Source organism: Lynx canadensis, chromosome A2, assembly GCF_007474595.2.
Source record: "Lynx canadensis isolate LIC74 chromosome A2, mLynCan4.pri.v2, whole genome shotgun sequence".
Lineage (NCBI taxonomy): Eukaryota > Metazoa > Chordata > Mammalia > Carnivora > Felidae > Lynx > Lynx canadensis.
In genome coordinates this window covers 22031654-22058638 of record NC_044304.2, presented here as the reverse complement: position 1 = coordinate 22058638, position 26985 = coordinate 22031654, and the positions used below count along the sequence as shown (strand labels likewise).

Genomic DNA, 26985 nt, shown 5'->3' with positions numbered 1-26985 from the left:
TGTTCATAACTCCCAATAAGATCCCTAGCGAACTGCCAATGTTCCTATGTCTTCAGATAAGTAAGCACAGCCACCTCTCTGCTCTGGAGTCCCCCACCTCTTTGACACTCACATCCCTCTTATCTGAAAGACAGCATCCAAGCCAGCAGAGAATGTGGCAGAGAAACCCCCCAGGGGGTCCAGCAGGCTGTGCTCCATCCCCCTCTCCTCCTGGAGGCTGCACCTACTCCACTGGGGCTCAGCAGGGAATGAAGCCCCAATCCCTTTCCTCCACTCCAGGAGAAGCAGGGAACAATCCTGTGGCACCTCAGTCATGGTCACAGAAAGGCCTGGTTTCATGCTTCTTTTTTAAAGGGGGTGCTACCGATGCCAACTAATGGTTCCCGTTCAGCCCCAGCCCCAGCCCCAGCATCTGGGAGCCGCTGGTCTCAAGTAAAAATCTCACTTGGTTGCGATAAAACCTAACTTTCCAGACTATAAACAGCCTTCTGTACCACTAATATCTCCTTAGTTACATCAGTACAGAAACTAGAACAACTACAGCTTTTTTTAAGTGCCGCATTTCCTGTTGCTAAACCAACTGTGGGTTTTCTCAATCAGTTGAGTCTCCCAGGACTCAGATTGGGGGGTGAGGAGTACCACTAAACCCAGCCTTCCTTGGCATATCCCTACTTCTGCTGGCTCCTGAGCCTGGCTCTCCCTGGCACAGGTGCTTTCCTGTGGAGTGCTCTCCTACAGAGCCACGTCCTTCTCATCTCCATATGTCTTCAGTAGCCAAGGCGTTTGGCTGGAAAATCACAACCCTGTCTTTCCATTCTGCCTGGCCAAGGCAATCTTGCCACAGATCTGGGGCTACCCAGAGAAGGGGAAGCTGGGGGAAAGTGGCTGGTGCTTACCTGCATGCCAATAACCGCGTAGATGAAGAATAGCATGGCTATGAGGAGGGCGACATAGGGCAGTGCCTGGAAGAGAGGAAGCCTTTGGCTCAGTACCAGCTTCTTGTGTCCCCCTCCACCCCCCGTGACTGCTCAGGTGCAGAATGAAGACCCAACACAGGGTCACACGCTTCTCTCTTCCAGGTTGTGTTGAAAGGACGCCAACAGTGAACAAGGACTTTTTAAACCACAGCCCGGCACAATGATTTCAGTCCTGAGGGCACCATCCATCTGTACGCCTAGTGTTATGAAGCTATAGGCAGAAGTGCTTTCCACCATCATTAACAGTGTGCCCTGATCCGAAACAGTGTCAATGCAGACACATCACCCTCACAGCAACGTTTACATCCGTCATTAGATTCCTTTGTGAAATTACCATAAGTGATCAAACCATTCCAGAACACTGGATGTTTGGATTGCTTCCACTTTCTTTTGTGGGCATGTTTGGGGTGGGGGCGAGGGGCTACTGTAGATCACGTTGCAGAGGAACATCTTTATGCAAAATCTCCCGTGTCTGCTGAAGTATTTCTTTAAGGGGAGGTCTTAGGAATGACACTGCTGGGGCAGAGGAGAAGAACCCCTTTCCAGATGCTGCTATAGAAAGCAAGATAGCTTTCTTAAAATGAACACTTCCTGAAGGAACCAGAGTTGGGGGTTGGGTCAGGGAAGAAAAGGAGCTAGCCGGGTGGTGGCCAAACCTGGGTTCTCCTTAGGACTGAACATTAAATACACATATACGTGTCGGGTCCTTCAATCCATAATCTTCACCTGCTTTTCTACATCATGTTGTGTGACAGGAGATGTCTGTGCACGTGGCACGCCTCCAGGCAGAGGCCGGGTTGTTGAACTCAATGGCAAGCGCACATGCTTAAAGCATCCGCTTTCCCTTTTACTCAAAAAAGGCCACCAGAAAGCCAGCGGCTATAAGCTCCCTGACCTGTGCCAGCTCTGGATCTGTGACTGCCAACTGCTGATCAGAGCCCCGCAGAGTTAGTTCCAGGCTTTCCTCACCACACCTACACGCATTTTCTTCCTAGATGACGGAGTCTTTCAGAATTCCTTTGGCACCGTTTCTCAGTTTTTGTGAACTACCACCCTGTGAAATGAATTTATCTACAGCGACCAAATCTTTAAAAAGGAAAACTTTAATAATTTCTTGAAAAGCGAGGATGACACGATTATGTAAAACTATTCCATTTTTTACAGCAGTTCGTTCTCAGACTTTGGTACTTTATATTAATAACAAACATCTGGGATTTTGTCTCTTACCGAGACCAAGGCTCCCGTGAGGCCCCACTTGCTCTCTCTCAGAGCTTCGTGCCTGGTTCTTCCTACAACCTCATTTCCCCTGCCAGGATTTGGAATTTTCCTTCTTTAAGTTTTTAGGTCTACCCCCTTCCCCAGATGCCATCCCTTCCCTTTATGTGTTAAAATCCCACCCACTGCAGAAAAATGCTATGTGGGATGTTAACCGGTGTTACTTCTCAATGTGAATGTTTATTACTTTCAAATTAAAGATAGTCAAACAAAGAAAGATTCATGATTTGCACATAGCTACAAATCCCCTACATAGGTGAATCTTTTTGATGAGAATCTGTACCCTGTCCTCAGTTAATTCCATCTAGAAAACTAGAACGTCTGGGATGGAGTACTAGACAGTACCGGAGAAGCCGGGTCCTGGTTGAGGAATAGACTAGAACCAGCCTGCACCAGCCTGGAGAGTCACAGATGACAAGGGAGGCTTGGCTTATGCCCAAATGTCCTCAACGCTCTGATCCTTCCAGGCACTGGGTAACACATTGCTCCGTGATGGTGTGCCGGCCTGGGTGAAGGGGTCTCTGATTCATGTGTAGACCGGCCAACAGATAGGACCATGGCAGCCCAAGAAGCTGTCCTGGCAGGAGGCTGTTAGGTTTGCAGGGGTCACCTGGGACCTGCCCTCTCTCAGATGTCACCATTCACCACTGGGTATCCCAGGGAGGACTGAGGGGCTTCGAGGCTCCCCATCTCTGCTAGTCTTAGAAAGGTTACACCTGTCCTCAGCTGTGGGTCCTTACTGCCTTTGGTTTCCTCTTAGCAAATGATCCTGTTTGATTCACTGAGTCCGGCTGGGTCAGGTGCCTTCCGCATTCCACTCCCTCTATCGACTCAGGGGATCCCAGTGGCCATGCCGAAGGGAGTCCCGGTCCTCCATGACAGAGGATGCTCACTGGTTCACATGTGGTCTTCAGGAGCAACAGATAAGCCCCTTGTGGGGCTCTTACCTGAAAGGACTTTATAAAAGTCCACAGCAGTGTCCGGATGCCTTCCCCCCTGCTGAGAAGCTTCACCAACCGCATCACTCGGAAAAGACGGAAAAAGGTGATGGAGATTCTATTGCTCTCTTCAGAGTTCTGAAGGGTTATCATGGAGAGGTCAAACCCAATGCAAAGTAGAACATGCAACACTTTCAGAAAAACAGCAACAGAGGCAAACAAAGGTGACAGAGGTAAGAGTTGAAGATGTGTTTCTAGGGCCTTTTCACCTTAAAAAGCATGATATGAAAGGAAGAGTTACATGCTAACAACACAGGGCTTGGAAAACCGCGTCCACACAGCACATGCATGCCCACGTGGTCTAGTGTGTTAAGAGGAGAACGCCGGGCTGGCCAAGAGTACTGGACACTGATGATGAATGCAAACCACTGCAGACACTGTTCTGGAAGGACAATCATGGAGAATACAGAAACACTAGTGGAAAACTCAGCATGGTCAAGGAAAAGGCCCAGCCCCGGGGGGACTCATCACTGATCTTACCCCGGGTGTAGCGGTGGGGACAGGGACATTGTCACTTTCAGTTGGCTTTAAGAAATCAAAGATTGAAAATGTATTAATGAATGGAAAGGAAGCAGTGGTTCAGAAGGATGGGCCCCTCCCCCCTTTATAACAATGTGTGGTTAATGTCCCAGGACAATGCAGCTGCTCCCTCCCTGAGAAGATGCCAGGGGCTCTGCCTGGACCCGGACTTGAGGGTGGGCAGCCTCGGACACAGGCTCAGACACGCTACTTTCTAATTCACATCCTGGGACACAATGCGCCAAGGTGGGCGGGCATCCAGTGAAAGAGAACACTACAGGACCTCAGTTGCTCCCAAAGACAGAAATGCGCGGTGGGACCCTGCATCTCACGGGCAGGCTAGTTCTCTTGGCCGAGGCTGGGTTGTGGGTCCAGGGAACGAACTGCTCTTCAGGCCACCCCTAGCCCCGAGGAACAGAATGAGGCTACTGAACGGGGCAGGGAGACTGGCACCTGCCTGTGGCCCACACACCTCCTGGGCCACGTGCCTGGGCAAGGTGTCCTACAGCCCTTGTGGTGGAGGTGAGCAAACCAAGTCAGTGTGGGTGGGAGAGGGGCTTTAATGCCCAGCCTACAGCCCAGACTGCTGGCAGAGAGGACGGCGCTCAGCACCGTGTGACTCCTGGGAAGCAGCAGCATGGGACCAGCCCGCCCTGAGCTTCCATACTTCCACCTCATCCGAGGTCTGGCTGGGTGCCTCTCACTTGGGCCCCAGGGGGCTCAACCACAGGGCTCGCCACCCAGTGGACACCTGCCTCTTCTTCAGGTTGGGGGCCCCCTGAGGGTGGGACCTTGCTTCACTCCACTTGGTGCCCTGCATGAGGCACTTACTCATTAGATGTTCAGTAAGTGTTTAGGAGAGTGGAAAGAGGTCGTAAGCAAGCTCTTCCGGACGTCGGGAGGCACCATGAAATTAAACAGAAGACTGAGCAAGAGATAGGAACAGCCTCTCTGTTCCCTTTAGGAGGGCCAGCTCCACGGAAGCAGCTGGTCTACCTGGTAACTGGCAAAGGAATGAGCCTCTTCTGGTTGGGGGCCCGGGCTGCTGAGTATTTACCAGGGTTTCTAGGGAGCCTTCTGCATGGTGTGTCTGCACAGCTAAGGTACATATGCACACACATGGATGTGCACACAAATCTGAGGGAGGGGTTCTCCTCCCTGGGGATACAGGGAAAGTAAGGGCTCCGTTCTGGAATCTCACTCTTATTAACAGCTTCCTCCTGAGACCAAATACAAAAATCACAGAAAACAAGAGTTGGGCATGTCACATCACTACTGAAATTCAGCAGTGTGACAACAAGCCCAGGACTGACAGGTTCTGAAAGGGTGGAAAGGGGGTTCCTGGTTCACCCAGGGTGCTCAGAATGCAAACTCTCCAATGGCACAGTCCAAGCCCCTGTCACTGTTCCTATTTTCCTCTTTTCTCTCACCTCAAGACAAAGAACATCCCCTTAAAGGGACAGATGATGGTTTTTAACTTCTGACTTTAACAAATGAAGGAATTAGTTTTCCAAACCTCTGTCTCCCAACCCCATCTCCCTCAGGGTTGTCAGCACGAGGCTTGGGTCGCACCCATGCAGCCAGAGTGCAAGGGCATGAGTATAAGGGTGTGTGTGAGCATGCACACCCCTGCCTGCCTGTGCTCAAGGGGGCCAGAGGGTGCACAAGAGAGAGCACTCTACAGTTATACTTTGGAGATGTCCGACCTGCAAGAATAAGAGGTCTGTTGGTCGGGGAAGACACTCTCTGGCTACGACCTGGCCAAAGCCCATTCTGCCTGTCCTCCACATCCCGTTCCAAGTCGGATGGACCTCTCACCGCCCCCTCCCCCTCACAATGTGGGAAGTCAGCAGCCAAACTGACTTTTGAGGGGGACATCTCTTTTCCAACTGATATCTTTGAAGTATGGCGAATCTTAGACTAGGAACTTGAAACCCTGGATATCCTTTTAAAAAAAGGAAAACAAAGAGGAGGACAAGACAGCATTTGTGGAGGGACAGGTCAGCACAACATGCAGCAAGGGCAGAGACAACAAACCGCACAGCAATCCACGTGCACCCCCAGCGCAGCCTGCGACACCTTCTCCTGCGCTCAGCGCCACGCCGGCCAGAGGGCACAGGTGCAGGGGAGGACGCTGCTGGCCGCACCGGGGGACGGTACAAGTTGCCAAAATATCTTACGGATTGGAAGGACCCTAAAGATGGCTTTGCCCAAACTACAAATGCCAGCCAGATGCAAAGGGCGGGCCAGCTCTCACCCTGGGCTGCACATTCCAACTGCCTGAGGGTCTTTGACAGAATCTACTGCCTGGGTTCCACTCCAAAGATTCTTCTCTAATTGGGCTGGGGTGTGCCGGGGCGTTAGGAGTTTTAAAAGCTCCCAGGTGGGCGCCTGGGTGGCTCAGTCGGTTGGGCATCCGACTTCAGCTCAGGTCATGATCTCACACTCCGTGAGTTCGAGTCCCACGTCAGGCTTTGTGCTGACAGCTCAGTGCCTGGAGTCTGCTTTGGATTCTGTGTCTCCCTCTCTCTCTGCCCCTCCCCTGCTCATGCTCTGTCTCTCTCTGTCTCAAAAATAAATAAATAAACTAAAAAAATAAAGAAAGAAAAGCTGCCAGGTGATTCTAAGGCCCTGCTAGAGGGGAATGGCAGTCCTAGGCCGGGGTAAAGCTGGGCACTCTTCAGATGGTCACTCACACCAGCAAATTCCTTTAAGGTGTGGATTGGCCATACCGAGTGGGGCCCCTAGAAAAGCCCACTTAGGCCATTACAGCTGAGCAGTGGGTTCTACTGGAGTTGATGAGGGTTCAGTACTCTAACAATGTAAACAGGTTAGAATGCATCCCCATCTTTCCCCTGGGGGTGGGGGGGGGGGCTCGGAAACAGCAGGCTGTGAAGTGTGCGGTGGGAACGTGGGTGAGCTGACTCTCTATGCGATTCCAGAATCAATGACAGGATGCTCTCAGAGGCTGAAACTGGAAAAGAGCTCACTCCCTGGGGAATTTTCCAAAACCATTCGCCGGGGCTGCATGCCGGTCCTCACAGAGGGGACTGCGGTGCCACCCCTGGCCTTGGGCTAGTGGGCCTAGGCAGCTCCTTCTAACCATGAGGTGCCAGTGTCTTCATCTGGGAGCCCCACAGAGAGACTGCCCTCAGCCCCAGGTGGCCAAACCATATGCAGGGGCCCAGAAATCTCTGTAGATCCCTGGGAGCTCTCCTGACATTCCCTCCAGCCTCTTCACACAGGAAGACCACTGAAAGGCTCTTGAGATGCAGGGCCAGGGCCAGCCCCCAGCAACTATAGGAACCAAACAAGCCCTGAGTTTCCCAAGTGCAACCAAAGATCAGTCTGCACTTGCTGTATTAATTCCCATCTTTTCCTGGTAAGGCTGAGATGACGTGGTTTTCCAATTCAGACAGGAAGCAAACCGGCATCCCAGAACCAGTTAACTCAAGGCATCCCACTCTTTGCAGGGGATGGGATGGGGAACTTCCCTCTGGCTACTTCTGACTGGGCATATAACACTGCTGGGAGAGGCAGCTTCTGTATATGGGAATGCTGAGTCTGTGAAATCAGTGACCTGGCCCCTGGAAAAGGGCTGGCTTCTGGAATGGAGAGCTGAACAACCAGAAGCTGAGCACAGCTGTTGGTCACCTGGTCCAAACTGGGTACCTGACAGGTCAGGGACAACTGTTGGGTCCCTGGGAGTACGCTCCCTACTGACTTTTCACATGCTCTTCAGTAAGTGAGAACAAGGCAGTCACGGTTTCTGCACAAACATTTTGCCTCTCCAGCAATAACAACAGTGGGAAAAGACTTCGTGCTGGCAACAGCCACTGCCCGGGTTAAGGAGAATGGGGTGCTCTGTCATTTCCCCATTCAAGGCACCAACAGGCATCTGAGGGGGAGCAAAAGCGAGCCTACCAGTCGCCATCTGACATTTTAGCAGCTTGGTGATGTTACGACCAGATGTGATAAAGACAAGTCTTCGAGAGCCATCAGACCATGGTCAGAGTAGGGTAGGGTATGTGGGGCGGGGGCAGCAGGAGAGGGCTGGGTAAGCACCAAGCAGGACAACAGAAAGGGCCATCCAAAATGTTTTTGCAAACAGTGTAAGCACAAGCTAGGTTTCTCATTTGCGGGCCAGATCAATCATTCTCGAGGACTACGTTGGCAAGTCACAGAGCCAAGTGTGACTGACCAAGACGGCCCTGGCCCAGACCCCAGCTGGAGACTGGACACAGAGGAAAGGAAACAATTTAGATGACCCTGAGCCATACATAGCACACTCCGTGAAACTCAGTGAAAACCACAGGTGGGGGAAGCCAAAAACAAGTATACAGTCTTTAGAGTGCTTTTGCTTTAACGACATCACCGTATATATGTTTATATATACTTGCCGCTACAATTTTCTAAAAATAAAACCAACATGAAAATCAATTAGGTAACAGAAAAGGAAGATCGACAGAGATTGGGGGAGAGAGCACAGCAGGTTAAATATCGCAAAAAATGATGACTTATTGCAGCTAAAAACAGCCAACGTGGACCAAGGGCGTTCAAGCTGATCTGGCCCAGGGTCTTGGGGGATACGGCCAGCAAGGGGTATGATGTGAGTTGCTCTACCAGGGAACTAGGCATGCGCAGGAGAGGGCGATGTAGGAATTCCCAGCTCCACCCAGTTATACCATCAGGGGTTGAGGACATCTGGTCTCTTTTATCTTTGTGTCCATGACCCGCGAATTCTACGTGCCCAGGACATGTGCGGGGAGAGACTGAGTGAATGAGAAGGTGGCCTTGAGCAATCGCTGTGCAATGCAGCCCAGCACAGAGCTGCCAATCTCCCCTAGGGGTTCTACTTCTACCAGAGTGGACAACCGGCTTGGCCACCAGCTGAGGGAGGTTTTGTCTCAGGCTAGATCTGACCGCAGGGAAAGTCACCGACTAGAAAACAGTAGGAGACTGTTCACCAGTGTGATTTTGAAAGTCCAACTGAGTGCCAGAAATGGGCCCAGTGAAAGGTTGCTTTGTGCAGACACCCCAAAGTCAAGTGCTAACTAGGAAATCCAGTGTGGGTTCTTGTACCCCTGCAGCTTTCCTGACTGTCCGATACAACACGAGGGAGGACACGTGTGAGACACCAATGAGCAAGGCTGGGCTAGAGGGGATGGGCGTGGTGCACGCCTGCCCCCAGCATACGGAAGGGCAGCCAGGAAGCTGGGCACGTGCTGTTGACCGAGGCCACCAGCGCCACACCCTGCCAGCCAGCGGGTGGTTGAGGCACTGGAGAGCTGGCTTGTTGGCTCGGCCAACAAACCTTGGCCACATCCTGGTACCCAGAAACTAAGTAGTTATGCCCACTGCCTGCACATCACTTTGAGCACAGAGCACTCCAGGGAGACCTGCTGAAACTGTAGCTTATTCAATTTTCATCCCCATTATAGGCCATCTCTGACTTACGTAAGGGTCTGTTCCAGAACTTCCACGTAAGCATACTTTGATGAAGGCTGTAAGCGGTTTACATCGGGAGACGGTTAAGCAGGCATATGTCTGGTCATAAATTCAGGAGAGAGCCCCTGGCAGCCCAGTTAGGGTCCTGCTGTTCTGCCATTAGCATTAGATTATTTTATAACCGAGCATAACTTACACGTTATGAATAACAACTTTATAGCTGAGTTATGGAATATTTCACATAAAGTGGAATTTACATAAGTCTGGGCTTATGGAGGTTAGGGAGGGTGTATCTTCCTAAGTCTAGTAAAATACCACTTTGCTGCCTTGTCGTGGCATGGATTTGGGTGTCATGAGGCTTAAATCACACCCTCGTGGACCTGTCTTATAGTCCATTTTACCTATCTGTCCACGGAAAATCTACACTTGGAATAATAGCTTTGTATCTCCCTAATATGTTAGGTTTTATAGCAGATATTTTCACAAAATTTCACCCCAACATACCTATGAAGTTGGAAGGGCACATAGCACTCACCCCAGTCGATCCATGGGGGGAACTGAGGCCCCGGGTCCAACGAGTCAGTTTTGAACCAGGACCAGGACTGACTGTCAGGCCTGAGGAGTGCCAGGCCAGCAGCTGTCCCACTGTTCTGTGCTCCAGGATTAGCTTGGCCCCGAAGCAGTGGCATTAAAAGGGACTGCACCGTCCCTGTTTGATACAGGCTGTCTGGACACCAGGATGGGCTGTACAACCCTGCAAATGTCAGCCAGGCAGAGCGAGGAGGCCTCTTCCCGGCCAGGGGTTGGGGAGGAGGGCTGGGCTGGCCACACGGAGCAGAAAGCCAACACCACACAGCAGTCCTGCCCCATGCTCCACTCATCCCCACAACGGGCTCTACACAACAGGGGTACACACGTCGGACACCCACTCAGACTCGCTGACGAACTGGGGACAGACCAGGCGAGCAGGGCCGTTTCTGCTTCACATCTTTCTGGTTTAGGCACGGGCTAGATGCAAGAGGAGCTGGCAGGAGGCAGTGCTCCCCGTGAAGGAGGGTTCTTAGGATGCTTCCTGAAGGGTGGGGGTCACTCCACCTACCACACTGCTACTGCACTTGTTTCCTTACTAAAGGGTTTGATCAAGTGCAACAATGGAGAATGGACACCCTCTCCCAATACACACGAGGCCCCCCTTCCCTTGGTCCAGGGCAGCCTTCGACCTACATCATCGTTTGGGGAGCTAGGACAGCGGGTATTCCCCAGTGCCACCAGCCAGACTCAGCAGGTACACAAGGTACAGGTGAGGACACAGCAGCAGCTGCCACGGGTTCATGGTGTGGCTGTGAAGTTTCCCTCCTGTGCCTTCACAGAACTGCTGTGGGTACCAGGGCACACGTTATGAACTCCGTTTTGCAGCTAGAAAAACTGAGGCTCAAAGCAGTCAGGTGACCAGCCAAGGTCACACAGCCAGTGAGTGATAATGTTCACATACTCACATACATTAACTCCAAGCCCTTAAGAACTTAACAAGAACTTTTTTTAAAAAAAAAATAATGCTTTAGTTCCAAAATGGCAATTCTACAATTTACTTCTCTACTCTCTTTTGGGGGAGAGGGGTGGGGTGAGGGAAGGGGGCGACTACAAAATGTTCGTCTTTTAAAACAAGCATACGTCCGAATTTCTAAAGTGTAGGAAGGCCCACGGATAGCGTTTCTAGGCACCCGAGTGTTAGACTTAACAAAACAATCACGTTACAGGACACAAAATTTGCTACTTACATTCACTTCAGTTATAGCAATATCAACGACGCTACCAACAACAATTAAGGCATCAAAAGTGTTCCATGCATCAGTGAAATAGTGCTGTTAGGGCAAGCATTCAGAAGCCACAGAGAGGAAGCACAACAGGAAAAAAGAAGAAAAGGACAGTGTTATAAAAGGGGAACATTCTAGCATTATGCCACCCGGCTACTTGAAAAATCACCCTAAAACAAACACACGTTACAGGTACATCACTTTGGGTGTTGCTGCTGACACAGCGAATAAAAACAATTAGAGACGCCCATCTCGCCCTGCCTACCAGTGACTTGGGAAATGCTGCAGGAGTCAGCCCTCCAAAAGGTGATCTGTGTCTGGAAAGGCCTGGGATAAAGCTCTACCCTCACAAGCCTCTTGTCCACGGCTCTCATTAGAAATGCCTGGTTTTAGATCAAGTGAAGTTGGGACCTGTGACTTGTCCAGGTGATGCCAGTGCGGGACAGGGAGCGGAATGTGCACAGACAGAGAGAGAACACGAGGCGGGCGGCCACGGCGGGCCCATACTCACGTCGGCTTCGCTGAGGGCCACGTCTATAATGCTGCCGATTACGATGAGGGAGTCAAACGTGTTCCAGGCGTCACTAAAATACCCCTGGACAGAGCAGGCAGGGGGCAGACGTTTATGAGCACGTAGGAATGAAACGCCACACGGATCATACGGGGATATATCCGAGGCCCCGCAGCACCCATGGCAACCAGGTGGGGTGGGAGAGCCAGAGGGAGGCAACAATACCATCCACTGGTAGAAAGGGACACAGGATAGGGGGCACCTGCATGTGTGAGAGAGGGCACGCACACACACACACTCAAACACATGCACACACTCACGGTGCAGACCCATGGCCCTGAGCAGCACCAGGCCAAGCAGAGCATCTGCAGGGCAGGGGCAGAGGGGCAGCACCCGGAAATCCTGCCCTTGTGCCTGGGATCACGACTTCACACTTTCTCGGATTTCAGCCCTTACACAGAGGAGTCAGCAGGCCCTCCCCCTGCTTCTTCCATGGGGTCCCCAGCCACACCACGTCCTTCTCTTTCCCAGTGAAAGAGCACTGTGACCAGGCATTTCACACGTTCTCCATTCTGTGCCCTTAAAGCAGCAACCATTTCTGTTCCTCATGCATGCAAGAGTTACAGAAGGTGTGCTCTGTCCTCCCAGGGCTCTTGGGCACACGAGGACAGAGGCACAGCAATGCACACAGTCCAGGGCACAGAGCTGTGCCAGGGGAACTCACTCTGGGCTGGGGGGCAGGAGACCGTCTAGGGAGCCCACTGGAGGTCTCACAAAGGAAACGGACCATCAAGGGTTATGATGTGCTAAGCGTCCCATTGACTTTGAGAGAATCCACCTTGGTCCCCAGCTCTCCTCCTTTCCCTCTCCACCCTCCAGGCCAGGAGGACTCCTTGCCAGCCCTCAGAACCACCAACAGGTTCTTCCCCTGCTCCTGATGGCTCTACAATCCCAGCCCTAACTCTGTCTACCCAAACCCACTTCCTCCTTCAAGGTCGGACCAAATGCCAGCCCCTCGAAGGGACCTTTTCAGATCCTCCTGACGTCCACTTCTGCCTCTCTCTCTCACGTTCTCATCACTGAATTTTGGGTCTTTTCAGGTTTAACCCACTGAAAACCCTCTGTGCTGACTCTTCCATCCCCTCCTCTACTGACCCCACTATCTACCCTGGAACCTTGAGCCTGCTGCTCAACATACTGCAGGGTCTTTCTTCCACTGACCTAGCATCCTATCATCCTTCATATCTTCATATCCTACAGCAATCATGACGGCACAATGTCCCTAGGACTGTGACTTATCAATCCATCTATCTATCTCCCTATCTACAGCATACATTTGACATATTCCCTCTTGTGGGCTCACACATTTTATGCCTGCTGCCTCCTGACATTCTGTCTGCAAATCAACGATGTCTTTTCAAGAAATCAGAACATGTTTTGGAAATAAAAAATTTCAGGTCTGAATTACATAAAAAGCGGTCAAGCATGCTTACAACTGGGTACACTTAGTGCAGATGAAGAAAACCAGAACAGAAGGTACTTTGAAGTGTCAGGTTCCATGAACTCATGATCAATACAGGCCACAAGGAAGCCACTGCAGAGCCCAGCCTTTGGTGACACGCTAGAAAATGTGGACATGTTGGCCATCCTGATAACTGGAGTAGGGATGCTTATTCTGGTTACCGTTGATCACTCTAAGTGCATTTACGGGGAAGCTATGATACTGACTGATGGTTTGGGCTTTTAAAAGTTTCATCTTGAATAATGTAAGATTTTCCCACCCAACTGCCATGACTTCTCACCCACTGCTCCCCTCTCTCCTCCCGTCCTCTGTCACATGTTACCTCGTTGGCTGCCATCCTCCCAGACCCCCTTCTCTGGCCTCTGACAGGTAAACAAAGGGATTCTGCCTGCACCAATTCTGATGACCTGTGTGCACATGTCTAAATGAGACAAGTCTTCACGAATGCCACATTTAGCGCCTTCTGGCTTTTCTTCCCAATGATCCATGATTCTTGGCTGCCAGATGGGGCCAAGGCCAGCCCCCGTGAGGACCAGACTAGGCCCGCTGAGCACGCCAGTCCTGCTGGCTGGCCAGGAGACAGCTCGCACCTGGACCCAAATGAGCACATGGCTTCCTTCAGGGGGGAAGGCCTCCTAACACACAAGGCAGCTGGGTCGGGGTGCTGAGTTGCTGCTGTGCGGGTGCCCTGATCGTCCAAGTGCCGGGTTCCCTTATTCACGGGCAACAGGCATCTGACTGGCAGCCTTGCCACAGATTCTACTCTGAGGGCCAGAGCCCGTCCTTCCCTTCCTGGATTTAACAGCAACTCCAAAGTTAAGGAGAGGATGCTGGTCATTCCCATCTCCTCTAGAGAGGGGCTGATGCCTCACTGAGACAGCAGGGCACCGTAACACTCAGGCTTCCAGGGTTCAGAGAGCAGCTGAAAATCCCAAGTTCCTCCTCCTCTCCTGTCTGGGCACACAACCAGCCCCTGCTCACTTCTGCATCCTGCACACTGCTCCCCCTCGACCCCTGTTACAGCAGGCTGTTTGCCTGAGGCCAAGGCCACCACCTGCGTACCTACTTTGGACTTTATTCCTAGACAGCTCCTCCCTTGCTTTTCTAGAATTATCAGTACTTACCTTTGGATCATTCCCATTGGCCTACACACTATTCACCAACTGGCCCATTCTGAAAATCACCTTAAACCAATGCAATAGGGGCTTAACATTGGGGGTCCTGGAACGTTTTGGCAATCTTGTCAACCCTCTTCAGAAGATCCCTTACACTCACAAAATTGTGCCCACGTCCTAGAGGACTCTTGGGCAGATGGTACACACCCCTGACCCAGGCAACAGGCACAGTCTGAGCCCATGAAGTCTGGCCCAAAGTCCTGGCTAGGGAGAGGGATATTTGGTCTCAAGTGTTATTTGGCATTAGAATAAATCACCTAGAGTAGATGTGGTCACTGAAGAGCTGTAACAACAGTATCAAATTTTCTTTCCAGGAGGTGGAGGATGTCCTTGAAAAAGATTGCTAAGGCTTTGATAGGAGCCCTTATTCCTGTCAGGGACCCTGGGTCAGGGAATGCCATCCCGGGGGGCTAGTGGCAGAAGATACCAGCCTCCATGGTGTTGCAGCTCTGCATGGACGTATGAGAATGGCACCAAAACACTCTATTCTTCCCCCAAACCCAACTACCCTTTACTTTTCCCAAGCCCAAGTGGCCAGGAGTATAAATTAGACATTTTCGAGGTAGAACCAAGATCAAAATGCAGACCTGGGAACAAAGTGTGGCTGTTTGGAGAAAAGCCCACAGCCAAGGCAGCTAACCTGGCCTCGGGCACATGCTGAACAAAGACAGGTGACATGAGGAAGCACAAAGAGGGGCCTCAGGAAAATGGAAGTGCTCCTTACTTCCTGCAGGGACCAGTACTTTGGAAAAGGCCCTTCTTTTCAATCTCCCTCCCTGGAGCAAGAGAATTCATCAGAGAATTCCAGTGGCTTCCCCTCAGAGTACTGGAGGGAAAGGCCAGGGAAGTGGCTTATCTCTTACTTAAGTCATGACCTCTCTTCCATTTACAACCTGAGGATGGCACAGTCACCTCCAAGTCAAAAGCGCAGTCTAGAGCGTGCAAGATCAACACCGATGGTGGGTTTTCCCTTCGGGAGCAGACAATACACTCAACAGCTTGCTTGCTTTTCCCTAATTCTTGGGCTCTTCGGCTCCTTACCACCCTCCACTCTGGCCTAACCAACACTCAGAATACCTCTTTCCACGCAGTGAGCCTGACTCGCCGGCCAGGGCAGCTCCCAGCTCTGGGTTCCCTACCTCGGCCCTCCTCGCTTGTGGAGGTGGGGTGACCTGATGTGCACATCCCGGACTTCTCCCTACATGTGTGCTCCTGGGAGGCCCCACCTCTCCATTAGCCTCTTGAATACAGAAGTCCCCATGGTCAGGTTTCCCAGCTCCTTTTAACTGATCCTCCTGACAGTGCTTTCTCGTCCATCCATCAGGGAGGATTTTGTCCAACTTCACTCTCTGGATTTGTATCCCAGAAGGGCTGCAAGCCCATCTCTCCTGACAGATGCTGACAAGTTTTCCTAGAAGGTGTTCCCCTCACTACGGAGAATGCTGCCCTGAGGGGCCCTGCAACAAATTCCAAACAGAGACAAGGGCTTTCCTGAGACGAGACCCAGGGGCTAGGGTTCCCAACCCTTTGTCCCACGTGTCCATCTCCTGGAAGATTCTTCCTCAGCAGCCTCTACAACTGGGTTCCTCAGCCCTACTGCTCCTCCGAGAGGGAGGAGGGGCCTCACTGACTTCTTGGTGAAAGCCTCCTCACCTGGGTTTGCTTTGTCAACCCAGAAGAGAAAAACAAGGAAAAGTCCGGGAGCGTTTTAAGAAGAGCTTTGTTTCCTGGTGAATTGATTCTTTCCTGCTCCTCAACATAAAATCTGTCTCTCCTGGCTTCGGTGAATGCAGACGCTGTGCTCTGCAAGCAAAGAGATGCTCCTATTGCTATTTTATGCTATGGAAATATCTTGCTGGGCAAAACAACAAAGCAGCACAATTTCTAGCGGAAATCACTCATTTTAAAACTCTGATTAATCAGCACTGATTAAAAATTAGCTACTCATTTCCCTCTTGATATCAACCACTCTTATCACATGCCACCAAACCCTCCTCCCAGGTCTGGTCTCAGCAGGTTACTGGGCAGAGGGGTGTACGAGCCCCTTGGTGTGCCGGCCGGCTAGCAGGCGCATGTTCGCACGCGCACACACACACACACACGCGCACGCACACACACACACACACACGCACGCACGCGTGCGCTCTCTCACACATACATGCCATGGGTGAGTGTGCCTTCTCTTCAGCCCAGAATAAGCTCTCAAAAACTTCAGAGCTTAATCACCAGGCAGGGGAAGACACGGTAAGGGCATCTAGAATGTTCCAGAGATATGTTCCGTGTTGCATCTTCTCAAGTCCTTTTGATGTTCTTATTTGGCAACCTTTTTCAACAGTCCAGACAAATATTGTTCAAAGAAGTAAAGGTGACAGGGAAGCAAACCAAAAATCTCAAAGGAAATTAAGATGAATTTGGAAAAGGAGGAAATGCTTATGTATGTAGATATGGACAAGTCACAGTAAATAACATCTGGCCATGCATAAAGTGCCAAATTTGACCCCACTGCAATCACCCCAAGTGATCACTTACAAGTGTCCTTTCTTTTTGGTCCACAAAGATCTGATAAAGATTGCATAGAAATTAATTCAAATTAAAGAAAGGAACAGTTTTGGATTAGAATTCCATGTAAATATGGAGTATGTGAAAACCATCACTTTGTAATCGAAGTCTCAGTAAAATCAGTGTCATCGGATACCTTACACACAGATGAACAAATAACCGGGTCACTGAATTCTGTCACCATTTCATTCTAATGGTTTGGGGCTTTTCTAGCAAAGAAGCTGAGGGTCAAATGTCCCCCGGGCCCGCCGGGGTCTGCTCCTCTGTCTACGGTTTTAGAACAAGGGGGCATCGTTACTTGACGATGATGGTGGTGGTGGTCAGAGTAACAGTACCGGCACGTCCACAGCATGTTACCACATGCCAGGTACTTCTCTAAGCATGGCACAGATAGTGATTCTTTATCCCTCACAGCTGCCTTGTGACACAGAACCAGCAGTGCCCTCATTTTTCAGGCGAGGAAACTGAAGCGCAGAGCAGTGAAGGAACTCACTCGCGTTAGCAAACGGGAGTATGGGTTTGGACCCAAAGTCGTGTGTGCACTTTGACACTGTTCCATCAGTCTCTTCAACCACAGACACTGACAACTAGGGGACTGGATTCGCGCCCTCCCCGAAGGCGAGAGGATATGCTGACTAGCCCAACAGAGTTTAACAAACTTCATGTCTTGTTTGGTCCTAAAGTCAAGTGACATTTTTCTAAGTCAAATAAACGAAAGGTGGCACGGCAGGAGGAGATCCCCAACTGGTAGACCTTTCCATAAAAGGTGAAAAAGAAGCTGTAGACCAAGAACAAATAAAACCAAAGTCTTTCTCCTGGAAACCTAAGAGTAAAATCAAGGCTGAATTCTTTCTAACAGGTTCTGTTTAAAACAGTGTCTCCAGTGCTCAAGCGATGAGGCAAGTTTCCCTGAGAAAGCATGACGTGTTATTCTACAGACTGAAAACCTAGTTTCAAACAATTTCCATTCTTCAAATTCCTAATTCCGTACCCCTCTCTTCTTTTTCTCAGAATTGTTTTTATGAGGTTTTGTTTTGTAGTTTTGTTTTCCAATATGTACCCAGATGCCCTAATCAGATTCTAACGTTCTCAGGTGATAACCCAGTTATGGGCCAGAGCAATTCAGCGTAACTCAGTAACACACAATGAACAGGAAGCATGTGCTTCTCTGGGGTGATTCAACAACAGTCTTCGAAAGGTGGGTCCAGCTACTCACCTTAGGTTTAAATGCAATGACTTTCAAAACCATCTCGACGGTGAACACCCCAGTGAAGACCATGTTCAGAATGTCCATGGCATCATTAAATATCTTGGACTGCTCGTGGTGCTGTGGACGATGACAGAGGCACGGTTCTCAGAAGACCCAGCCCAGCCAGCCTCACGAAAGGAGGCTCCCCAGCCCCCTGGTCCCTGTAGGCATCCACCCTCTGCTTGGACATGGAGGCAACCTTCACTGGTTCTAGCGCACGTGATTAACTCACCACAAAGCACAGGGGCGCCTTGACAGAATGAGGATGATTGGAAGATGAAGGGGAAATACATCCATTTCCTCTGCTCAGGATGAAGGGAACCCACCCTTCCTCCTGGCTGGGTTTATGTTCAGGGCCTTGACCCAGGCACAAGGCAGAACCCACCCAAATGTCTACGACTAAAGGTAGGATTTGGTTGGAGATCATTTTGATGCCATTATTAGGTCCACGTTCCATAAAAGGCCATATTATCTTGACCTCACACTTCTTCCCTACATTGGCATGTGGTCCTTCTCATTCATAAAGACTTCTTAAATTTACAAAAACATGCCAGAAAATATCCCTCTGGTGGCTTTTAGACCCATTTTCTAAACAGCACTGGGAGTTGGTTTGATTTGCTCAAGTTGTGTGGAGACTGGATCTAGACCTTGGCTTCTGTGCTAGGGCATTATCTACTCAACAGTATGAATGCCAGACCTGCTCACTGTTAATACCAACTTGGCCAACTGAAGGGAGTTACATGCCTTGCCCCCAGTATAGCAAGAAGTGGCTATAATGTAGGTCAAGCTCTTCCCCATGAACTGGAAGATTCCCCACTCTCATAGTGAGAGCTCCTTGAGGACAGCAATGTGACTTATGTTTTATTTTTCAACACTGGGTGTTTACTTTGTGACGGGCCCAGTGCCAGTGCCTGATATGAATTTTCCAGTGCAAACCTTACCTCTGGCATAGATATGATAGATTTCCTATTTTGCCAATGAAGAAAGCAAGGCTCAGAGGATTTAAATAACCTTGCCAAGATTGTCCATCTGGTAAGGAGTAAGGCAGGACTGGAATGCCTGTCTGTCCAACTCCACACAGACCAAGCTTTAGTCCTCAGATGCTCCCTGGCCGCAGGAGGCCCATAGTAAATGTTTACAGAATTGAATGCCAGGTCCAGGCTCCAGGGAAATGTTACCTATGGTCATGCTGTAGAGGTGGTCTCTTAAACAAGAGGGCCATCCTAGATGCCTGCCATGACAGCTGTTAGCCAGAATGGGACTCTGGCCAAACTACAGCCTAGATTCATCAGAAAATCAAACCCATTCTCTTGTGACGGGGTGGCATTCCCCCCTGAGAATTTGGGGCAGGGGGCTGTGCAGAAGGCCCAGACGTGACCCCCACGGCTGTCTCCATTTTTACCTGCATGGCCAAGCAGAGTGTGTTGAGCATGATGAGGACAAACATCATGTATTCGAAAGGCGAGGAGTTCACCACGTACCAGAACTTGTACTGGTAGGGGTTTTTGGGGATGTATCTCCGCAAGGGACGTGCTTTCAAGGCGTATTCGACACACTGACGCTGCAACGGCAAAAAAAAGAGCAAGGAGGGGTCCTGAGCACACCCATGGGAGGCGGACATACTTCTGCCCGCTTTGAAAGGACGGACAGGCACCCACCACGGGGGACTGTGGACTAGGGGGAAACCACGATAGCCACTCCCACGGATGCCTTGGTCACTGGCCAAGGGCCTCTAGCTCCGTCACCTTATCAACACCTCACAGCAACCTGGGGGGTGGGTTAGCAGAGCACTGAGTCTGCTTCCATTTTCCTTATTAAGATGGAAGTCCAGAGCTGTGAAATGCCTTGCTGGAGATTCTGTGGTGCACAAGCAGAGGAGCAGGGCCTAACCCAGGCCTCATCCCTACCTTTCCTCTCTGCTGGTGCATTATGTCTGCGGTTCTGGCACCTCTAGGAAAGGAAGCCAGGTAACAAGAGGCACAGAAATCCTGCGGAGCCAGAGAGGCTGGACTCACTCCCCAAGACAGGATCCACATGAGACACCTCTTGGGAGCCAGACCGTATTAACCACACGTGTCTAATGGTGTGTGTCTGCCTGGGACCTTCTGACACTCGGGAGCTTGTCATGTTCATCTCAGAGCCCCCAGGACATGGTCAGCAATGATGGCCAGAGCACTGTCCTTCTCACTCTGGGGCTGAGACTGGTCCACCCTTTGCAGCCCAGAGGGACCTCCAGCCCCATAGGCTCAATGTAAGGCCCCACTTGCTCTTAGACCCAGACCAACTCCATTCTCCTGCTTTGACCCTGGGTTCTGACTTCAGATAGGCTCCCTCTGTCCAGAATCTGGCCCTGCTGTGACCCCTCACACTGACTCCAGGGACCCCCAATTCGAACCTCTTCTGGACCTCAAGTGCTGACACGATTGTAGCTTCTGGTCCTGCCACCCCAGCCAGCCTGGGCCTCGCCCTGACATTCTCCTTCCAGGGGCTGGGAGGTGCGAGGAGTGGGGGATGATGAGGAGCAGGACCAGGCTTCCTTCTGATCACCCCTTATGGGATCTGAAGGGACGCCCTGACAACTCAAAGCAACATCTTCCTACAAACCAAGCCGGCCCTGTCCTCTTTGCCCCAGAGGGCACAGCTGCGGCCAGAGACAGCCAGCCTTACCACAGCCACTTCCCTCAGGAAGCCAGGCTGGCAGATGATCCCTGCTCCTATGTCATCATCAAATGGGGGTGCTAGCAAACCAGGGCCCAGGGGAAACTCCCAGAGCAGAATCTCCACCTCACCATCTTCTAGCTCTGGAAGGGACCTCTAAAAGCAACTCCTGGGTGCCCTCAATCTACAGCAAGCCCAGAGAGGGGCAGGTCTCCTGGCTCTCTCACATCATCACTCAATCAGAGCCAAAGTCTCCTGCTGCTATCAGATTTGTTCAAACAAGGCAGTGGATAACGGGAGAATGACACCAGCGCAATATTAGACCCAGGTTTAAAGTTAGTGACTTTTCCTGCAGTGTGATAGGTTACTTCCTCCTAAGTCAACCTGGTTGACTCTGGTTCTCAACCCTGGTTCTCAACCAGGGGACATCTGGCAATGTCTGGAGAGGTCTTCTGGTTGTCAAAACTCAGGGCAGTGGGTTGCTACTGGAATCGAGTGGGTATAGTCCAGGGATTCTGTTAAACATCCTACAAAGCACACAATGCTCAACTGAAAATTATCTAGCCCAAAATATCAATAGTGCCGAGGTTGAGAGATAAGACACAATCCACGCCCCCCCCCCCATAAGGACTGTGGGAGGAGCAGTGGGTGCTTTCCGGCCCCTGGCCACATCCCCCACCAAGATTGTGAGCCACCACTCGTGGGTCATGCCTGCAGAAGGTGGCCTAAACATTCTTTGACTTCTCCATAGGGTGGGGTTGATTTCACAATTACAAGGTCTGATCTGTATCTGAGAAGCGCGCTCTCCCCAGCAAGGACTCAAATTGGCTGAGAGGGTGCTGTGAACAGGGCCCGAGTCCCTGGGACAACCAGCAGACGCGCGCCTTCTGTGTGCACGGAAGAAGCTGGCAACACACAAGCCACTCCTCTCCTGCTCAAGGGACAGAAGCCCAAACAGTGTGTGACTTTAACCTGATTTTTGTCCAGCTCACAGTTCTTATACTCTTTCTCTCCCTGCTCCTGAAATGTGACGATGACGAAGCCCACAAAGATGTTCATCATGAAGAAAGCCACAATGATGATGTAGATGATGAAGAAGATGGAGATCTCCACGCGGTAGTTGTAGATGGGGCCAACATTCTCTCCGTTGGAGTCGATGGCTTTATACAGCAACCTGGAGAACAGAAGGACTGGGTGAGCCCCTCCGCCTGCCCAGATGTGCACCTCTTCTGACGGCCTCTGTGGGCCTGCCCCCTGCCTGTCAGCCCCCTCCCTCGGAGCCCACCCATAGCCCCTGGACACACAGGTCCCCGAGGCACCCTCCTTGGCATTAGGCCCAGCCGGCCCAGTGCCCAGAGGAGGGGACACCTGAGATACATTTGTTGACTGATGTTTTGAGAACATGAGAAAAGATTTCATGGATATTCAACAATGCTCCTTTTTACTGACAGATGGGAGAGAGGAAGGACACCACGTGGAAGACACTGGCAGAACTGAAAACTGTACACACGCCAACAAGGACAACAAGCGAGCAACCCGGGATTTCCAAAGAACTGAGAAGTTCCCCAAACTGAAATATACACAGAAATTAAATATATGCTAAGCAGAACTCTCAGTAGGAAGAAAGGAAATTACCGTAAGATCCCCAAGTTAAAATTACCCCCACTCTGATGCAGATTCAGCACTGCCAGGGCGCCCACCCCATGCTGGGCTGTGCTATACACTTTCACAGCCATCTGCAAAGGCAGACATTACAGTCATCCCCATCGTACGGAAGCTCACAGAGTGATCTAGGTGACCAAAGTCATACTCCTTGGGGGCAAAGCCAGGAGATGAGCCCAGCTCCTCTGAGCCCCAGGTCCCAAATCTGCTCACTTTCCCTCACCTGCCATCCTGATTTGCTAAAACACACTGCTGAAAACCCAAGAGTGCAGCCAGTGCCTCCACAGAGTAAAGGGGCTCACTCCTGCCTCTTTTCTCCCCAGGACCAGTTCCCTAATGAACAAACCCCACCCAACTGCCCTCTTCCTCCACAGGCTCTCCCATAAAACTTCTGACTCTCCCATGCATCCAGAGAGTTCTGCCAGCCTGACAGAGTGAATTTGTCCACCTTCTGCAGTTTCTCTGGGCGTGAGAACTTGACATTCGGGACTCTGTGTATGTACATACATCTAGGTGGCAGGAGCTGGGGCTGGGGTGGGTATCAGAGCACAGGGAACAAAGGTGTAAGAGACTTCCCTTTTGTATTCTACCTTCTTCCCTGCTTCTGGACTTTTTTTTTTTTTTTTAACTTTACTCATCAAAATCCTAGCCATCCTTCAGAACCCTATTCTGCACATCTCTGACACGGCAGAAGCTCCTGCCTGGTTTGACTGCCTGATACTCTGACTAGCTTTGGGCCTTGAAGAGAGGAACATGTTGAGACCACTGTTTCTCCCACAGGCCTTAACACAGCACGCTGCACGGAGCTGGTACCAAAAGCACATTTTATGAATGAGCGAGTGAGCGGGTCAGTGAAAGACATGGCACTTTGGCAGCCACCCGTGTCTGGCACACATTAGAACTGGGAACGAATGACTGAACGACTGAATGGATGGCTTGGGACATTATCAAGGTGTTCTCTATACTTACGCAGGCCAGCCCTCAAACGTGGAGACCGTGAACAGCGCCATCATAGCAGAAAGGACGTTGTCAAAGTTGAAATCACTATTTTGCCAGATCCTCTCACGGACCACAGGGTTATCAACGTCCCCATCCTTGTAGAGGATGAAAAGCCCCCTAAGGAGGAAAAGAAGTGTGGGTCATCCTGGCTTGACCCGAGATCAGTCACAGCTGCTCCAAGGCCACGTCCAGGCACCATTGCGCTGTCTGCCAGCCAGGCCCCACCTCTGAGCCGAGCACAGCCTGAGTTTTTCCTCTTCTTGTCCTGTGTTTACTCTAGTCTACAGTTCCAATAATCACTGAGGACCTACTAGTTTAATGAGTATTCTCTAGAGCAACTAGGCAGATATCCAGCATATGCCTGATAACAAATGATAACTACCAAACAGTAAACACCTCTCATATACGATGGGCTCAACGCATACACTGAAGACTCAGAGGCTTTGGCCTGGAGAATTCTGCAAGCTCCGGGAAGCAAGCCTGGGTACACCCTCCTCTCGGCCTTTTGGCTGTAATCATACTCTTTCTCTTTGTATTAACGATATTCCCAGTTTTCTTTCTAAAATAATTCTATAATTTCTGATACACAGTATTTGTCATCGAATTTCATTTCTGGAAAGGGGCCAATGTCTTTATTCCACAGATGGGGAAGCAGAGGCTTAGTGAGAGAAGAGAAGGGGTCTTCACCCTGCTGCTTTGCCGCATAAACTCCAGGGGGCGCCCCGGGGGCGCCCCGGGGGCGCCCCCCCCCCCCCCCCCCCGCAGCCTGCATGGATGATGCCCCCTGAGGTGCACAATCAGTCACACTGAGGTTGATATACTCTGACCGCACCTTCTGCTGAAAAGAAACCCCAAATGGAATGTAAGCAGTGCAAGCAAGTCCTCAGTTAGTGCCGTCCCAAAGGGATGGGGACACACAGAACTTTACGCGGTCTTACAACCTGAGGCAATGGTTTCGTGTCTGCCTTCGTATTCTTCCGGATATGTTGGGATAAGAGGCATGAGTATTTCTCACTTTGTCTCTCCTCTGCCTGTTCTTGTGAATAAAAATATGCCCCGAATGTGGGTGCCAAGAGCAAGGGGAGAAAGGCAGCCTGGAAAACGTGTCGGTAGAGGCTAGCCAGCTCCTGAATGCCAGGGAGTTGAGCTTCGAGTTCCAGTTTGGGGGGTGGGGGGATTTATCCATGTGGCTGGAAGGTGGGGGGGCTCTCTGGGGAATTTTGGAATTGTTATTTTAGGTTTCAGTGCATGCCCTCCCCCTCATTTTAGAGATTCTATACCAAACATCAAAAGCCTCTATCCATTCTTTTCGGGGTGATAAAGGTTTGGAACTAGAACGAGTAGGCCATGCTTGTCCCACAGTGTGACTGTACTAAATGTCACTGAATTGCACAGTTTAAAATGATTACTTTTATGATATGTGAATGTCACCTCAAAACTACCACCACCACCCCCCACCCACCCTCTCTCCAGCCGTGAGCTGAGCATACAAGCCTCTCACAATCCATGATGAAAACTTCTGAAAAGTGAGCACAAGCAGACCCTCCAAGTGTCTTATTTGTGCTTCCTCGTTCCCCACTCTCACGTTCAGGACACTCACCTGCACTCTTCGGGGTTACTTTTGGCTTCATCCGTGCAGCGATAGAACTTCCCCTGCGTACAGAAGAGACAGGCAGTCAAATGCAGGCTCCCCACAAAGAGATCAGCTGGGCTTCAGGCCAGAAGGCACATCCGCGTACCTTGAACAACTGGACCCCGATGCAGGCGAACATGAACTGGAGAAGGGTGGTGACAATCATGATGTTGCCGATGGTCCGGATGGCCACGAAGACGCACTGGACCACGTGCTGGGGAGAGAGGAACCCGGGGAAGGCAGAGGGACGTCATCTCATCTGCTTTTGTTGTTTCAGCCACAGGGCGAGCTAATACCGGCCAGGATTTTCTACGTTTATGTGCATTTTTATATGATTTTCCAACTTTGTGCCTCCCTTGCGCTTGTTTTTCAGGTAGTTATCTGTGGGGAGTTACCCCCGGTGCAGTGGGGCCACCTGGGAGGAGCACCCTACAGACCAGCCCCTCCCTGGTTTCCTCCAAAGTGGTTTAGTCAGAAGAAACACTACCAGGTGCGGCACTGCCTGGCACACAGGTCCACAGGGACCCCTGTCCCCCATAAAAGGACTCAGGAAAATGCAAAACCTCTGGCCTTTTATATGACCTGCATGAGAATAGATTTAAAGACCAAAATAAACCCAAGAACATATTATTTGTTTAATTTAATTTTTTCAGTTTATTTCTTTTAGCAATCTGTACCCCAACATGGCACTCAAGCGCACGACCCTGAGATCAAGCACTGCGTGCTTCTCTGATTGAGCCAGCCAGGCACCCCAACCCAAGAAAATACTAATAATTTTTAAAAAGTAATAGAACAGTAATCTCATAAAGAAAAATAAATTAGCAAAGAGAAAGAAAATATTTGTAAAATGCTTTCAGCACTTGTCAGAGGTAGTGTCACTGGTTAGAAATGGCCTTTCCAGGGGCACCTGGGTGGCTCAGTCGGTTAAGCGACCAATTTCGGCTCAGGTCATGAGCCTGTGGTTCTTGTGTTCAAGCTCCACATCGGGCCGTCTGTGGTCAGCATCAGATCCTCTGTCTCCTTCTCTCTCTCTGCCCCCCCCCCCCACCGTGTGCATGCACATGTATGCTCTCTCTCCCAAAAACAAAAACATTAAAAAATAATAATAAAATGTTCAGAAAAAAAAAAAAAAAAGAAATGTCCTTTCCAAAGGTACAGCCGTGTAAAACCCATCAAGCCTCAGCCCAGCTCTGGCCCCAACCAAAGCAGCCTGGGCCGGAGGGCAGAAATCCAAACCTTGAGTCCTTTCGCTCTGTTGATCGCCCTGAGCGGCCTCAGGACCCTTAAGACCCTCAGAATCTTCACAACGGAGATGGCACTGGATCTAAGGAAAAGAGCAAAGAAGGAAGGCAGAGTGTATTACAGTCAGATAAAATACTTTGGAATTATTTCACGTGGCCTTCACTGTAGGACCATGGCCCGTGTGGGGCTGAGCTCACCTTCCCCCAGTGCCCCTCCCCCTAGCGCCCTCTCTCTCTCTCTCTCTCTCTCTCTCTCACACACACACACACACACACACACACACACACTCACACTCACACACACATAGGTCTTTCTCCATCCAGCCCACACTCACGTCCCCTCCTGGGCCAGGCCCATGGGACTCACAGAGGCCCTGACTAGGGCGCGGAGCTAAGGCAGCAGAGGCACAATTTAGCAATTTCCTTTGTCCGTTTTGCTCAATGTAAATGCTAGGCAGTCCTTGGCTTTCAGGCTGCAGGTTTGTTTGGCTGGGTTTGCTCTCGGAGGTGGGAGAGCTGCTGTGGTGCCCTGTGCGGGGCTTCTCTGGCCTCTGCGGAGTTCGCTGTTGGGTGGGACGCAATCACCACCTGTGTGGTGGGGCTGACAACGGAGGGGATGCAGGACAGGCTGCCAGGAGAGCACATCCTCCGGGAGCTGGGGACATGGTAGCCATGTGAGTCCAGGGGTCAGCTGGACAAAGGCGGGGGGTGCTCCAGGGCAGACGGGAGAACACGGCTCACGCAG

At 50.9% G+C, this 26985-nt stretch overlaps 1 protein-coding gene across 3 annotated transcripts in view; it reads right to left on the bottom strand.

Annotated features, from left to right (window-relative positions):
- The window catches only part of CACNA1D (calcium voltage-gated channel subunit alpha1 D), a 303468-nt gene that overhangs the window by 36647 nt on the left and 239836 nt on the right, over positions 1-26985 (bottom strand). For 2 of the 3 annotated variants that reach the window (XM_030307023.1, XM_030307022.1), the window contains exons 23-32: positions 26236-26323; positions 25106-25213; positions 24967-25019; positions 23337-23483; positions 21678-21879; positions 19450-19608; positions 18015-18125; positions 11543-11626; positions 3200-3328; positions 897-962 (exon numbers count right to left, since the gene is read on the bottom strand). In XM_030307023.1, coding sequence (XP_030162883.1) covers positions 897-962; positions 3200-3328; positions 11543-11626; positions 18015-18125; positions 19450-19608; positions 21678-21879; positions 23337-23483; positions 24967-25019; positions 25106-25213; positions 26236-26323 — 1147 coding nt within the window. Of the gene's footprint in view, positions 1-896; positions 963-3199; positions 3329-3730; positions 3776-10995; positions 11080-11542; positions 11627-18014; positions 18126-19449; positions 19609-21677; positions 21880-23336; positions 23484-24966; positions 25020-25105; positions 25214-26235; positions 26324-26985 lie in introns of all 3 variants that reach the window. The other variant, XM_030307020.2, reaches the window with a different exon arrangement.